This window comes from Palaemon carinicauda, chromosome 19 (assembly GCF_036898095.1).
Source record: "Palaemon carinicauda isolate YSFRI2023 chromosome 19, ASM3689809v2, whole genome shotgun sequence".
Classification (NCBI taxonomy): domain Eukaryota; kingdom Metazoa; phylum Arthropoda; class Malacostraca; order Decapoda; family Palaemonidae; genus Palaemon; species Palaemon carinicauda.
Window position 1 is genome coordinate 6918410 of NC_090743.1, and position 16164 is coordinate 6934573.

Here is a 16164-nt window from a genome sequence, read left to right on the forward strand (position 1 = left end):
TTAAAAACATATACATTATTATAATAAAATGTTTAAGTTTCAATATAAAGCTATAGATTTCTATAATAATAATAATAATAATATAAAAAAAGGCCTAGCAATTTTCTAATAATGTACAGTACAGTCAGTCATTGAATTATACAATAAAGTATAAGGAAAAAATATCCCTAATTACACTACCATTAACCAAAAACTTACAACAAAAAAAAAATGGACAATTTTACTGAGAAGGTTTGATCATAACATTACTTGCCACTTAAAAGGACTAAATATTTGCTACTAAAGTACCAATTAGAGGGGATAAGTATAGAGCATTCCACGTAAAAAAAAATATTGGTACTGTATATTATTAGGACTAAATTTCGTACATAGCTATTCAATTTCCCTAACCATATTTTGTACATAGCTATTCAATTTCCTGTACTTTCCTGAACCATATTTTACATAGAAGACACAACTTTAGCTTTATTGATAAAATACCCATTATTTTGATAGGTCTTGGGTTTCTCCCAAGAACATTGACACCCGAGATAGGTTGCGAACACTCAATACCGTGAAGCTTAACTACCCGAAAAGCATTTCCTAATGCAAATGGGAGCTCTCTACCTTTATAAATCGTCTTCATCACTTGAGTAGTTCACTAATACATTACTCCTGCCAAAAGTGTGCCTGGTTGACCACTCTAAGGTATTGTATGGCAAGAAACCTGCTTAAATATCTGCAATAAGTTGATGGAAAGATAGTGGAGCCATCATACTTCACTTATCTATCACAAAAACACAACGGATATGATGATGAACATAGTCAAGGGGTCACCATTCATTCCTTGACCTAACTTGGTCCCAAGACACTGCTAGGAAACTTAGGACTAAGGCAGGGATTGCTGGTGGAGACACCTGTATCAAATGAGTTTCTCCAATGAGAAAGATAAAGGCATTTCCAACACTAAGCCAGAAAGTCACGCCAAAATAGAAATGGCAGTGGCACCTCTCTGAACCAGCTGATGCAATCGTCTGGTGGAAAGACTCGCTGCCATCTTATCTATCAGCATGCCAATGTATGTATGTATGTTGCATAAGATTTTTTCTAATTCTGACCATCCTTTACATTCAGATCTTCCTGGACAGTTCCATCCTCTTCGTAATACTAGGCATGCAGTTAATCCTAATAGTCAGGCCTTCTCCATCATGAGGATCAATACTGCACAGTATTCTAGAACTTTTATTCCAGTTGTGAAATGACCTTCCTAATCGGGTAGTTGAATCGCTGGAACTTCAAAAGTTCAAAGGTGCAGGAAAGGTTTATGTTGAATACACTGACATAGTCTTTTTAGTTATATATGAATTTTAATGTTGTTTTCTAAAATATTTCATTTGTAAGTTTTCTTTACTTCTTATATCGTTTATTTATTTCCTCGTTTCCTTTCCTCACTGGGCTATTTTTCCCTCTTGGAGCACTTGGGCTTAAAACATCTTGCTTTTCCAACTAGGGATATAGCTTGGCTAGTAATAATAATAATATAATCTAGCACCACAGGCCCTCTTGAAATTAGCTTCAAAGTTAGTCTTCAAAACTTGCATAATACGTGAGTATTCGTTAAACATGGATTGCTTTACCTATTTTTTGAGATTGAGACTTTTGAAGTTTTGTTTGAATTTAATTAATAGCGTGTTTTGAGAGTTTCAAGATTACGGTCACGGAAAGGTTCTCAAAATTGCGGCCTAAACGACCCACAGCCTAAATAAACACTCTCCATTTTTACACACATCATTCAAGTATTCTTCTTGATCTGACCCTTCTAATATCGTATGTACCCATTCTTTAATGCAATACCCACATGGGCATATTGCATTTTATCATACCATTCTTCTAATACCATATGTTTATGCTATACCCACGTGGACATATCATATTTTACCCTAGTTATTCAAATATACTAGGTATCTTGACCTCTCTAATAACATTGTTATTCATTCATTCATGCAATACCCACTTGAATATTTCTCTTTGTTTCCATACCCATTTTAACAGTTTTCTCCCTTATTACAGCCTTTTGATTCATTACCATTAAATGTTTATTATTCTTTTCATTTTATCTTACCGTTTTTCCTTCATACCTGTTGTTATTACCTTATCACATCCAGTTTTCACATAAATACTGTCTCTGAACAAGTTTCCCAAGCAAGTTCATTCAAGTTTACTTTGTAGACTCCATTCTGTTTCCGTTAACTAATCACGTGCCCATACGTATGGAAAGTTTCCACAGGGAGGTTAATATTTCCCCTCCCCTCTTATTTTTATCTTCTAGTCCCTTCCCAAATCTTTTTCCTTTTAAAACATTTGTCCCTGTTAAGCCTTTGTTCGTATTCTACTCCTTTCGTGCGCTATTATGGAGCTTCCTATACAAACGTGTAAAGGTTGTAGTTATCCATACTTAAAAACCGCAGGGAAGTTTCATGGAAATTACCATGATACACCTGATGTAATTCACACTTTCGTCTCTACCCTTCGCCAGCTCAGATAGAGCAACACTTGCTGGAAGACCCAGGCCTTCGACGTCCCGAACATGAAGTAAGTCATTATTTTTACTTTAAATTTAATACCTGGTTAGTAAATGCCGTTCATCATTAAAGTTATATTGATGTTAGCGTGCGCATCTTAACACTAGCGCTGGCCAGCACATACGGAGCTTGCTGTGTTTATTTTTTGGTGAGGGAAGCGAGGCCACTACCGAACAACAAGAACCATTAGATTTTGGGTAAAACATTGTTGTTAGCGTGTGCAGCTGAACATTACCGCCAGTACATACGGAACTTGATGTTTTTATTTTTCGGTGAGGGAAGCAAGCCCACGGTCAAACAAGAACCATTAGATTCTGGGTAAAACATTGCTGATAGTGTGCGCAGCTGAACATTACCGCCAGTAAATATGGAGCTTGATGCTTATATTTATCGATGAGCGAAGCGAGCCCACAGCCGAATAAGAACCATTAGATTTTGGGTAAAACATTGCTGATAGCGTGCACAGCTGAACATTACCGCCAGTACATTGAGCTTGATGTTCAGGTTCAGGTTGAGGCTTTGCCTTTGCAACAGCGCCTCTGTGTCTTTTAGTTTTGTGTTCCTTATTTTCATTAGTTTTTCTCTTTTCATCCACATTTGTTGTAGTACACTTTTCTTATTTTCAATATTTTCTTCATAAAAAAGGAATTTTCCAACTATTTGTGTACTATCTTCTTCGTATGGTTGTTGGAGTTCAGTTGCTTTTATTCTTATATCACTAAACTGTGGACAATATAACAAAGTGGTTAGCATTTTCTTCAACATCACAGAATACACAGTTTATATTTCCATCTTGGTGTCTTTTTTATATTCAAGCCCAATGTGTTTGTCCTTGCTCTGAATAAAATTGACAAAAATGTGTTGTCATATACTTCCTCCTTGATTTCACTTTTCCAGTTTTTATACAAAATTAGACTCCCCTTGCACTCCATTTCACACTTCCATTTGCTTGTGTCCCATTCTCTTCTTTATGTCCTCTTTCGTACATCTCTTGACTTCTCTCATCGCCATCCCACATTCTTCAGCATATTTCTTCACATGCATCCACCACTTCCTCTCTTTTTCTTCCATATCATCGACTATTGCTGTTAGTAAGTCCTTCTCTCCCTTATAAATACTATTAAGGTACCTCAGCTTTCCATCCATTACCCTTGTTTTCACAGCAGATGCTCCTACTTCCCCTCTCAAGGCTACAATTGCTGTTTTCTTTACACCCCCTAACATTCTTCTATACACTCCATTCTCTGCAACTTTTCTATTTCAGTTTCCGTTAAGTTAATTACCCTTGTTCCATATAATATATGTTTTTCGGTGAGCGAAGCCAGTCCACGACCGAACAAGAATCATTAGATTTTGGGTAAAACATTACTGACAGCGTGCGCAGCTGAACATTACCGCCAGTACATACGGAACTTGATGTTTTCATTATTCGGTGAGGGAAGCGAGCCCACTGCCGAACAAGAACCATTAGATTTTGGGTAAAACATTGCTGATCGCGTGAGCAGCTGAACGGTACCGCCAGTAAATACAGAGCTTGGTGTTTTTATTTTTCGGCAAGCGAAGCGAGCCCATGGTGGTACAAGAACCATTTATGGTAAAACATTTTGAACAGAAAATGTTTTCCTGTAGAAAATAAGGAGCCATTGTAGGGTGACGGCCAGGTCCGTTTCCAACCATAGAAAATGGGAATATTATAAAGTGGGGTGGACTGTGGCCGCCGTTCTAAAATCGAGTTCGTAGAAAACGGGAATATCCTGAACTGTGGCCGTCGTTTTAAAACCGAATTTGGCGGGAGAAGCTAACTTAAAAAAACCCACCTAACCTATGCTAAAAGCCGTGTCCTTACCTACGAGTACGACGGGAGAAGCTAACTTAAAAAACCCACCTAACCTATGCTAAAAGCCGTGTCCTTACCCGGGGGGCTGCGCCCCCCCGGACCCCCCCCCCTTACACAACAATAACATTAACTACATAGTTAAATACTGAAATCCATGTGTACCTACATGATCAATATTCGTAATCGCTGAATTCCGAATCTTCGGGAGGCGCGCTGGCGATCTTCGGGTCCCGATCTTCTTTCTGACATTCGATGGGCGGGATGGACCGGGAGATATTCGGTGTATTGGGGAAATTTATAAACAAAACCACAGATGAGGATAAAAATATCCTGGCACGATAACTGGGATAATTACACCGCCAAAAGTACGTGTTTTCACCGTTTCTTGATTTGCCGTCGTACTTCTTAGTGACTTCGCCGATATTGCAACTAGAACACATTCACCTAACAGGCCTTTGAAATACAAATAATCACTGAAATTGTTAGTGGCCATGAAACTGAACACTTGAAAAAAAGTAGGGCCGTTAATTTGATCGAACTTAATTATATCTTCACAAACACGAGATGTAGAACCGGACGTCATGGTGTCTGCACTAGAAAGAACGAGCGTGCTTCGAGTGAGGTATGGTATGATCGAGATTTTTGAAATCTTGAATTCTGATTGGGCAAAAAATTGCCCTTAGGCTAATCCGCAGGTCAAGTGGGGTCTCATTGGGTCGTTTCAAAAGTACCGCGGCCGCGTTTAGTTCGGTAATTTGCCACTACAGCGGTGCTATCACTATCGTAACGCCAACTACAGCTAGTTTTATGAACTACGGGAGCGAGAAGATTCGTGGCCGGAGTAAGAACTCGAGCCACATAAATTTTCAGGTAATTTAGGGTTTTCGGCAAAAAACATAAAAGTGTGCGATTAAGCACATATTTAAGATCCGTAGACCATTTCCAAACGATCTTATTCTATACAAGATAACAGTGGGAGCGATAATAAACAAAATATGGGGGGGGGGGGGGTGGCCGGCACGCTACAAACTACCCGAAAATAATGTGATTTCACCGATTTTGTGCTTCATTTCAATAGCATCCAAACAGAACAACTGGTTTGACTAATTTCCGTGTAGAATGAAGTTAGCCGAATTGATTTTTCTATATTTGCCATTGAAATGAAAGTCAAATACGGTTAAATCACATTACCTACTACAGGAAACCATATATTTTCTGTTAGAAATGTTTCCCCGATCGTATACAAATTTTACAGATTCGTGAATTTGAATTCTAACCTATTCATCTGTAGCCTTACACAAGCCTAAGTGAACTCTAATCTTATTCTTTATCCAAAATGTACCACAGACGTTAATAATAAGGCATCGTATCGACATACCAGCTTATAACATTTCTATTAAGAAGCAAACCCAACAGATAGACGCGACTACAAACTAGCCTAACATTTAGCTTCTCTTGGAACACTCCTCGCTGACATGCCTTGTAATCGATGCAAATGATTACACATACTGCAATGGTAGAAATGAAATACTTCTGTGATATGCTTACCCCAAAAGAATGACTTTTCCAATCCCCCTCTCGCCATGGTTATAATTGGAGAAAAAGCGCGGGTAACACGTGAGCCGTTAGGATAGGAGCCGTTTGAGATGCTTCCTCTCCCTTCACGATCACAACAACAAATGGGGTCTTATTTTAAATTTGAGCAGTGATCATCGCACGGCAGGGGTGCCAGATTATTTCGACTGGATTATCGTACATGAGCCTTAGAATTGTCGTTTTTTCAACCAAAATTATCGTACACAGTTTCAATATAATTATTAAAGAGTTACATGATTGACTTATTTCAAAATATTTTAGTATAATTGTTTAATTAAACACATATGTATATACCTAAGGTATGTATCGTACATCGTACTGGACCTAAAATAACCATACATGTAGGATAATTATCGTATGAATGGCACCTCTGTCGCACGGTTACTTTCATTGATGTGTATTATATAGATTTTTTCATGAGAATTCTATAAAAAAAATGTCGATAGCTATTTCATCACGACTATTATTATTATTATTATTATTATTATTATTATTATTATTATTATTATTATTATTATTATTATTATTATATAGATTTCTTCATGAGAATTCTATAAAAAATGTCGATTTCAATTTCATCACGATTATTATTATTATTATTATTATTATTATTATTATTATTATTATTATTATTATTATTATTATTATTATTTTTATTATTATTATTATTATTATTATTATTATTATTATTATTATTATTATTATTAAAATTATTATTATTATTATTATTAAAATTATTATTATTATTATTATTATTATTATTATTATTATTATTATTATTATTATTATTATTAAAATTATTATTATTATTATTATTATTATTATTATTATTATTAAAATTATTATTATTATTATTATTATTATTATTATTATTATTATTAAAATTATTATTATTATTATTATTTTTATTATTATTATTATTATTATTATTATTATTATTATTATTTTTATTATCATTATTATTATTATTATTATTATTATTATTATTATTATTATTATTATTATTATTATTACTACTACTTGCTAAGCTACGACCCTAGTTGGAAAAGCAGGATGCTATAAGCTCAGGGGCCCCAACAGGGAAAATAGCCCAGCGAGGAAAGGAAACAAGGAAATGTAAAATATTTTAAGAAGAGCAATAACATTAAAATAAATATTTCTAAATAAAATATAAAGACATTAACATAACAAGAGGAAGAGAAATTAGATAGGAATATTTATAGATCCCTAGGTGCTACTATAGCGTGAGGTCTACCACACTATAGCGTGAGGTCTACCTCCCGTTCGCACTATAGCGTGAGGTCTACTGCTGAATTATTCGTCCCTCATAGATAAAACACATTTCATACATTTGTTTAAAAAATAAACACTTAATTTAAACATATCTTAGAAATGACTTAAATAGATAAATAGATAATTGGATTTTTAATTACATTAAAAAAAGGAATAAAGGTAAAAATAAACATGTTATCATATGTTTCCATACATTTATTCTAGCGATACACTCTTCGTACATCAAACATGTTATCATATATTTCCATACATTTATTCTAGCGAGACACTTCGTAGCCTACATCTTCTAAGAATGACACAAATAGATCATTGGAATTTCTTCTCATCCCCCTCCAGCAAAAATGATCAAGATGAGACTGGAACAGCTGACGACCAACAGAATCATTGTTTTAGCGTCCTTATGTAGGAGCTTGCTTGCTTGCTTGCTGTAAAATATAGCCAACAGTTCTCGTTGGCATGGGCCATTTCCTTGGTCGGCCCGTAGCAACATTTAGAAGCTCCATTGGCTTCCTTTTATATGGGCAGTTCACGTGGACAGGTCACGTTTTTTTATGGTTAGGTGCGAGGCTCTGGGACGCTGGTCACGCGGTAGACCTCACCCTCTACCTGGGTAGGCGACATATGGCGGTAGACCTCACACTATAGTAGCACCGATCCCTATTTATTTTATATAAATTATCTCTCAATTTTTATCTGCAGGAGGTTACAGATAATCTAGAGTTGATCTTTTGGTTCTTTCGAGTGGATTTATTTTATTTGATTTTGTCTTTTTTTTTTTTTAAATTTGAGCAGTGATCATCGCACGGTTACTTTCATTGATGTGTATTATCTAGATTTCGTTATGAGAATCCTATAAAAAGTTGATTCCTATTTCATCACGACGAGAAATATTTCTTTATGAGAGTCCTATAAAAAGTCGATTCCTATGTCATCACGACTAGAAATATTTCTGTATGAAGAGAGTCCTATAAAAATTTGATTCCTATAATCCTATTTCATCACGACTAGGAATATTTCTTTATGAGGAAAGTCCTATAAAAATTTCATTCCTATTTCATCATCACGAGAAATATTTCTTTATGAGGAAAGTCCTATAAAAAGTTGATTCCTATGTCATCACGTCTAGAAATATTTATAGATCCCTACGAATATTATGTCAGCTACCCCTCAAAATTGGGGGAAGTGCCTTGGTATATGTATGTATGTATGTATGTATGTACGAATATTATGTAAGTTATCTCTCGATTTTTTATCTTCAGGAGGTTATAGGTAACATGGAGTCGATATTTTGGTTCTTTCAGGTGGATTAAGAGTGTATTTATTTTGTTTTATTTTATTTTATGTCTTTTGTTTTCTGTGTAAAAAGACTGTGCTGTTCTCTGATATCTTGATTCACTTTCTTCCCAAAATGTAACTATGTTAGTATGCGTGTTACAATTTCCTTATAATCATAGAAAACATCACATATTTAAAAAAAAAAAAAAAAAAAAAAAAAAAAAAAAAAAAAAAAAAAAAGGAGAAAAAAAAGAGTAAACTATTGTTTTATAAAAATATACCTATCTGTGTAAACCTGAGACGTTGTTAGGAGCAACATTATTATTATTATTATTATTATTATTATTATTATTATTATTATTATTATTATTATTATTATTATTATTATTATTATTATTATTATTATTACTTGCTAAGCTACAATCCTAATTGAAAAGGAAGGATGCTCAAGCCCAGGGACTATAACAGAGAAAATAGTCGAGTGAGGCAAGGAAACAAACAAAAATAAAATATTCTTAGAACAGTAACAATATTGAAATAAATATCTCCTATATAAACTATAAAAACTTTAACAAAACAAGCGGAAGAGAAATAAAATAGGATAGTGTGCCCCAGTCATCCCTCAAGCAAGAGAACTCCAACCCAAGACAATAGAAGACTATGGTGTAGAGGCTATAGTACTACCCAAGAGCAGAGAAAAACGATTTGATTTTGGAGTGTCCTTCTCCTTGAAGAGCTGCTTGCCTTAGCTAAAGAGTCTCTTCTACCCTTATCTAGAGTAAAGTGGCCACGGAACCATGATAGTCCCATGATAAGTAGTGAGGCAGGAAAAGTATCTATACTTCCACATATCAGTTGGGATGAAAGTCCCAAGCTATTAACACAAGTGAGTTATAAATTACATAGGAACAAAAAATTTAATTGCACAGTCCCACTCACTATGAATAAAATCTTTGTTCCCAGAAGCCTATCAGCCCGAGGTCTGTAAAAGAAGGGTTAAAAAGGGAGGTACACTGTTTTACTGAGAACGCATAAAGGGCCGGAGTCTCATTATTTCAAAAAATTCATAAATGTGCAATGATATGTGCATGAAATATGTATAGAAAAACGGAAGTTTTCAACCCCAGAGTTATGTACCTCAGTAACATCTATAACTATATACCAAGGCACTTTCCCCAATTTTGGGGGGTAGCTGACACCAAACAAGTGAAAAAAGGGTACATTTCCTCTCTACGCTCCTCCCAGCCTGACGAGGGACTTAACTGAGTTCGGCTGGTACTGCTATGGTGCCACAGCCAACCCTCCCCCATTATCCACCACAGATGAAGCTTCATAATCCTGAATCCCCTACTGCTGCTACCTCCGCGGTCATCCAAGGTGACTGGAGGAAGCAGCAGGGCTTACCGGAACTGTGTCACAATCTCTCGCCATTCATTCCTATCTCTAGCACGCTTTCTTGCCTCTCTCACATCTATCCTCCTATCACCCAGAGCTACCTTCACTCCATCCATCCACCCAAACCTTGGCCTTCCTCTTGTACTTCTCCCATCAATTCTTGCATTCATCACCTTCTTTAGCAGACAGTCACTTTCCATTCTCTCAACATGGCCAAACCACCTCAACACATTCATATCCACTCTAGCTGCTAACTCATTTCTTACACCCGTTCTCACCCTCACTACTTCGTTCCTAATTCTATCTACTCGAGATACCCCAGCCATACTCTTTAACACTTCATCTCAAACTCATTCAATTTCTGTCTCTCCGTCACTTTTATTACCCACAACTCCGATCCATACATCACAGATGGTACAACCACCTTCTCATACAGAACTCTCTTTACATTCATGCCTAACTCTCTATTCTTTACCACTCCCTTCACTGCCCCCAACACTTTGCATCCTTCATTCACTCTCTTACGTATATCTGCTTCCACTCCACCATTTGCTGCAACAACAGAGTAACATAACAATAATATTCATTAAATATGAGGAAAACATCACCTTTGACTCTTACCATAAATATATATATATATATATATATATATATATATATATATATATATATATAGATTACCACACATTACAAATAAGAATATTATTCCATTTGCACAACACAGGTTGAAAGTCACAAATATACAATCCATGAGCCCATGCAAAACACTTAAGAAGCTGGTCTAATCACACCATCAGTGGCCATCTCAGTGTTTAATCTCTTCCAATTGACGCAAGTAACGTTTGAAAAAACTCTTTTGAAGATTTTTTTTTTCTGTGTAAGCTTGTAAGCCTTTAAAAGACATGTATTGGAAAAAGTTAAGGAAGAGGCAACTTTCCTAGGGTCATGACCCAATGGAGGGTCAGCCCTTCTGATGAAATAGGCGAATCTGAACCTTACCTGTTTCAAAGAAAGATTAGATCCTGTTGTTTCCCCTTTAAAAAATTGTATACCTAGGCCCGACTATTTAACAGGTAGGCCTTAAGGCATTCCACAGGGCACTGAGAAGGATCCCCCTTTAGTGGAACGATCTTCCAGGGTCCCCAATGTTTGTGGGAATTTCATTTTTTGCCAAGGATGCACGATCTGGGTAAAAATTTTACCTCCCCGATTGCAAGAATTCGATGTGGCCATCATCCCCATAAAAGTGCCACAATCTCGCGAACTGAAGCACCAGATGCCATAGCAAGCAAAAAGATTGACTTTTCAGTAAGATCCTTGAGGAGGATGAGTGCAACACTTTATCCAACAACCATGCGATAGCCTTAGGAGGAGCATTTGGTTTCAATTTACCACAAGCCTACAAGATCTTATTGAACCATTTGCTATCGAGTTCAACATCAAAAGCATAGGTGATAGGTCTAGTTAGTGCCGACTTACGTGAGGCAATAGTCGTAGAGGCCACATCTTGTCCGTGTAACAAAATACAGAAGTCCATATTAATGGAAGAGGGCTAATGTCTTTTAACAAATTCCAGCCATTTTTTCCAGGAAGAAAAGTATTATCGTTTCGTAGTATTGGACTTTTACTCTTCTATAAAGTCAATCCTCTCCTTTGCAACTATGAATTTTCTAGGAGCCGCTAGGGCGAGAAAATCATTGGCTGAAGGTTTTTTTTTGTTATCCGAGAGGAAGCGAAGAAAGTCCTCTGTGGAACATCCTGGGACACCAAAGGAGATGATAGAAGGATCTGGAGAGGTTTGAGTTCCAGAACCACAGGGTACCAATTGCTCTTGGGTCATTTTTGAGACACTAGAGCTACTGTCCTTTTGAAAGTCCGCAGTTTGTTCAGGACTTTCATTAGGAGGTTGAACAGTGGAAAGAGGTAAATGAGAGACCACTGGCTCCAATCCAGTGACAATGCATCCATTCCTGCCACTTCTGGATTTAAGATTGGTGCTACATACCTGGGAAGGTTCTTGTTGAAGCTCGTCGCAAGGAGATCTATTTGCAGTTCTGGGACTTGCTCTAGAATGAAACAGAATGATTTTCATCAAGAGACCATTCTGTTTCCATAGGCTTGGATTCTGACAGGGTATCACCATCCACTGTCACATTGCAAACCCCTATTAAGTGAACTGCTGACAAATACCAGTTTCTCAGCTTTACTAAGGTGAGAATGGCTAAAATCACATGATTGATCTGAGGAGACCTGGAGCCCTGTCCGTTGATGTAATGGACTATCGTCTTGCTGTTACATACTAATTTGGTGTGTGATTTTTTCTTTGGGATCAGTCTCGTCAGAGTTAGAAACACTGTCATAGCTTCCAGAATGTTGATATGGAATTTCTGAAATGTGGCTGACCACTGACCCTGTATCTTTTTGGAAAGGGGAATGTTACCCCCATCCCTATTCCAAGGTGTCCGTGTGAAAAGTCACACGAGGAGGATACTGTGGAGGGACATGAGTCGACAAGCACTTAGCAGTGGATCACGGCTTGAGCTGTTTGAGCAGCAAAGTCCAGGTTTTGTGGTGAAGATCTCCGAGCATTTGGTGCCTTTCTTCTCCAGGCTCTGTAGGCATCTTTGAGTCCTGCTTTTAGGAATGGGTCTATCACGGTAGCGAACTGTAGAGATCCTAAGACTCTTTCCTGTTTACAGCTGGTGATTACCTTTGAGCAAAGTAAGCACCTGACAGATTTTGCGTTTTTCTTTCTCTTGCCTTGTGGTAGAGGAAGAATGTGTGACTTTAGATTCAAGTGAAACCCTAGTCACGGGAAATCTTGAGCTGGAGATAACCTGGACTTTTTGAGGTTGATTGCAAAGCCAAGATAATGTATGAATTTCATGACTTTTGAGAAGCTAGAAAACATTCTGACTTCGTTGCAGCCGAGACTAGCCAGTCGTCAAGGTATACCATTACCTGAAGGTTGTTGGACAACGGTCTCGACTAGTTTTGTGAAAATTCTTGGAGCTATACTGAGCCCGAAGGTCATAGCTCTGAATACATAGGCCTTTCCTACCAGTTTGACACCAAGGTAGGGGGAGAAGCACCGACCTAATGGAAGATGCCAATAGGCATCAGAAAGATCTATGGAGACGGTGTAGACCCCCTGGGGTAGTAGGGTCCGTATTTGCGAGATAGTCAGTATCTGGAACTTGTCGTTCAGAATTAATTTGTTTAGTGGGAAAAGGTCCAGAATAGTTCAAAGAGTGTTCAAATGTTTCTTGGGCAAGCACAATAGTCCCCCTTGGCGTAATCCTCCAAGAATGGGGTTGTGGGTTGAAAGAACCTCTTGAACTGGGCTGGTTTCTGTCTCCATTTCCAGCCTAGTCCCTTTGAGACTATCCTGTGAACCTAAGGATCAAACTCCCATTAATCCCTGAAAAGACAAAGACCTCTCCCTACTGGGAGCTCTTCATTGTTGTTGTGAAGGACATGCCTCTTTAAACACCTTGCCTCTACTTCCTCAGTCCCTAGATTGACTGCCCTTTCCAGACCTTCATCTGCCGCTAGCACTTTTCCTTTGTAGTGGCTAATTTTGGAGACTGTGACATATACTGCTGGGGAACCGTGTTCACAGTCTAGGGGATCGTGGCAACTGTGGCCGTCGCAACAGTAAAGGTTTTCCTGCCTTTAAAGGGTCTCCTAGGCTTCTTGCTTTTGGGTTGAGGTCCGTCTTTGGGGGTGAATTTCCTCTTAGAGAACGTACCCCACTTTTGCATAAAGGCTCTTTTTCTCCTGAGCCGCTTTGTCCATTACTTGACCAATTTCTGAGGAAAGAGATCTTTCCCCCCAGGTGTTTGAGCCAATTAACTCTCTAGGCTCATGCCTAATAGTTGCTGCGGCTAGGACGTTTCTCTGCATGCTCTTCTGGCTAAAAAGAGAGCATGTAGATCTCTGTGGAAAGTAGCCAGATGAGTATTTGCTAGGACTGTGAAAAGGTTTGATTTGGAAGTTTCCAATCAATTCCAGATAGACTGGTGGGACATTGAAGCAGATAGCCTGTCTTTGGCTTCCAATTCTTCCTTCAAAAGGAATTCGGGAATTCTAGGCAACCTTTCATTGAATTGTTTGCCTCCTATGTCCCTGTAAAGTTTTCCAACCGTAAAGGTGTGTTGGACATCTTCCCAACTGTCAGAGTCATAAGGAAGGGCTAGGGAAACAGGTTTGCACTCCTCTAGCACTGGCAATGGTCTACCTTTGGCCATCTTAAGTTCCTTAACCATTAAGGATTGAGCATTGTTGTGGTCCAGAATGATGGTCTCCTCGGATCGTATCACCTCTAATGGACACTTCCGATAGTAGTTTTACATAGCAGTAAGGATAACTATTAATAGAGGGGTAGGATTCTAAGTCAGACAGAGGCTTAGAATCCATACCTTTTCCAATGTGGAGGTACCCCTCACTAGGATCCATATGCTCAATGTACCGCAAAGGATTCTTGGCCGAGCAATCTGGTAGCCTTGACGCTGGTGGAGCCTTGTATATAGGTGCCTGTTGAAAAGCCCCTATCTTCGCCTTCAAGGATGCTTGTGCTCGTTTATGTTCGGCATGTATATTTTCCATGGATGCCATAAACTCCAAGTGATCAGGTAACTAAGTTGTACTTAACGTAGGGAGAGGAGTAGAAATTAAGGCGGGAGCTTATCCCCACTTTCACACCATGTTTTCCAAATACAGTCGTCCTTTAAATTCTCTTCTACTTGGTGTATTTTACTTAATTCTTTATATAACACACAGTACAAAACTGTCATTATTCTTCCAAGAAAATATCTAGAGTCCTTCAATTGCACATCATCTTGATAAGCTAAACCATCATAATAAAATTTCTATCCCATAAGCACATCTTTTTAATACTTTCTGGTTGGTACACTCCATCCTTCATATCAATATTGTGTTATTAAACCTTCTCAGAACCTTTGCCCTTATTTCAAAATGCTCATATGGCTGTTGCACATAGCAGCACCAGCCTTCCATACACTAAATTATTGCCTTGCTTCTATTTGTCATACACTTAATAACATTTCTAATTTACACAGGCTCGCCATCACAATTGTCGCTACAACCAGTTTTCCTCTTTTAGGTTAGATAAGCAATTATCTTTTACGGGGAAAGAGAATTTTCTAATTGAAATCCTGTACTGGTTATTGTCTGATCTAAACAATTACAGTGAACCCTCGCTACTTCGCGGTTCGACCATCGCGGATTCACCACTTCGCGGATTTTTTCCATAACCCATATTTATACAGTAATATATATATATATATATATATATATATATATATATATATATATATATATATATATATATATATATGTATGCATGTATTTATGTATATATGTAGGTATGTATATGTGTATACATATAAATATATATATATATATATATACACACACACACACACACACACACATATATATATATATATATATATATATATATATATATATATATATATATATATATATATATATATATATATATATATATATATATATATCTAAAGTAGGAAGATGTGATGTAGTTCTAAGGGAAAAGTATGGGAAATATGTCTGGGTAATAAGCAAAGCTCTACCTCCAGTTTGTTTCTACATTATGATCAGAGATAAATGTAAACAAAACATTGGTTGCCATTTTTATCGTGCTTTTTAGCATGTTTAGGAAATGCATGATATAAAATCACCTTTAATATTTGTGCCTGTTTTAGTTTAGGGTACTGTAGTACATGCATTAAGTGTTCTGTACATTAAAGGGTAGTTTGTTAACAGTACTACGTACAAGGGAAGGTTTTAAAAGTCTGAATATACATGTTGAATAAATAGGTAAATATGGTGTCACTACTTCGCGGATTTTCACCTATCGCGGCCGCGACTGGAACCTATCTACCGCGATAAACGAGGGTTCACTGTATAGCACTATTTTTGGCAAACTAATACTCTTATTTCTCATAACACATCCAAATTCTGAGCATTACATGTTTCAATAAAACACTCATCACTCCTTTTACGAATCAGTATTTTGCAATAAACTCCATTTTCTTAGTGGGTCCCCTATTACTGCATAAAACCAATATTTTAATACAAAAATGAATTATTTCTATACTCACTTGGCACTCGTGTTGCAGTTCTCGTCGTGATAGGTGCTCCAGATTGTGATTTTGCTTT

At 37.1% G+C, this 16164-nt stretch overlaps 1 protein-coding gene across 1 annotated transcript in view; it reads right to left on the reverse strand.

Moving 5' to 3' along the window:
• LOC137658131 (mitotic apparatus protein p62-like) overlaps nt 1–6101 on the reverse strand; it is a 28039-nt gene extending 21938 nt beyond the window's left edge. The window contains exon 1 of the mRNA XM_068392816.1: nt 5947–6101. Within this exon, the coding sequence (XP_068248917.1) occupies nt 5947–5983 (37 nt within the window). The 5' untranslated portion in view covers nt 5984–6101. The remainder of the gene's footprint in view (nt 1–5946) is intronic.
• Nucleotides 6102–16164: the final 10063 nt, after the last annotated feature.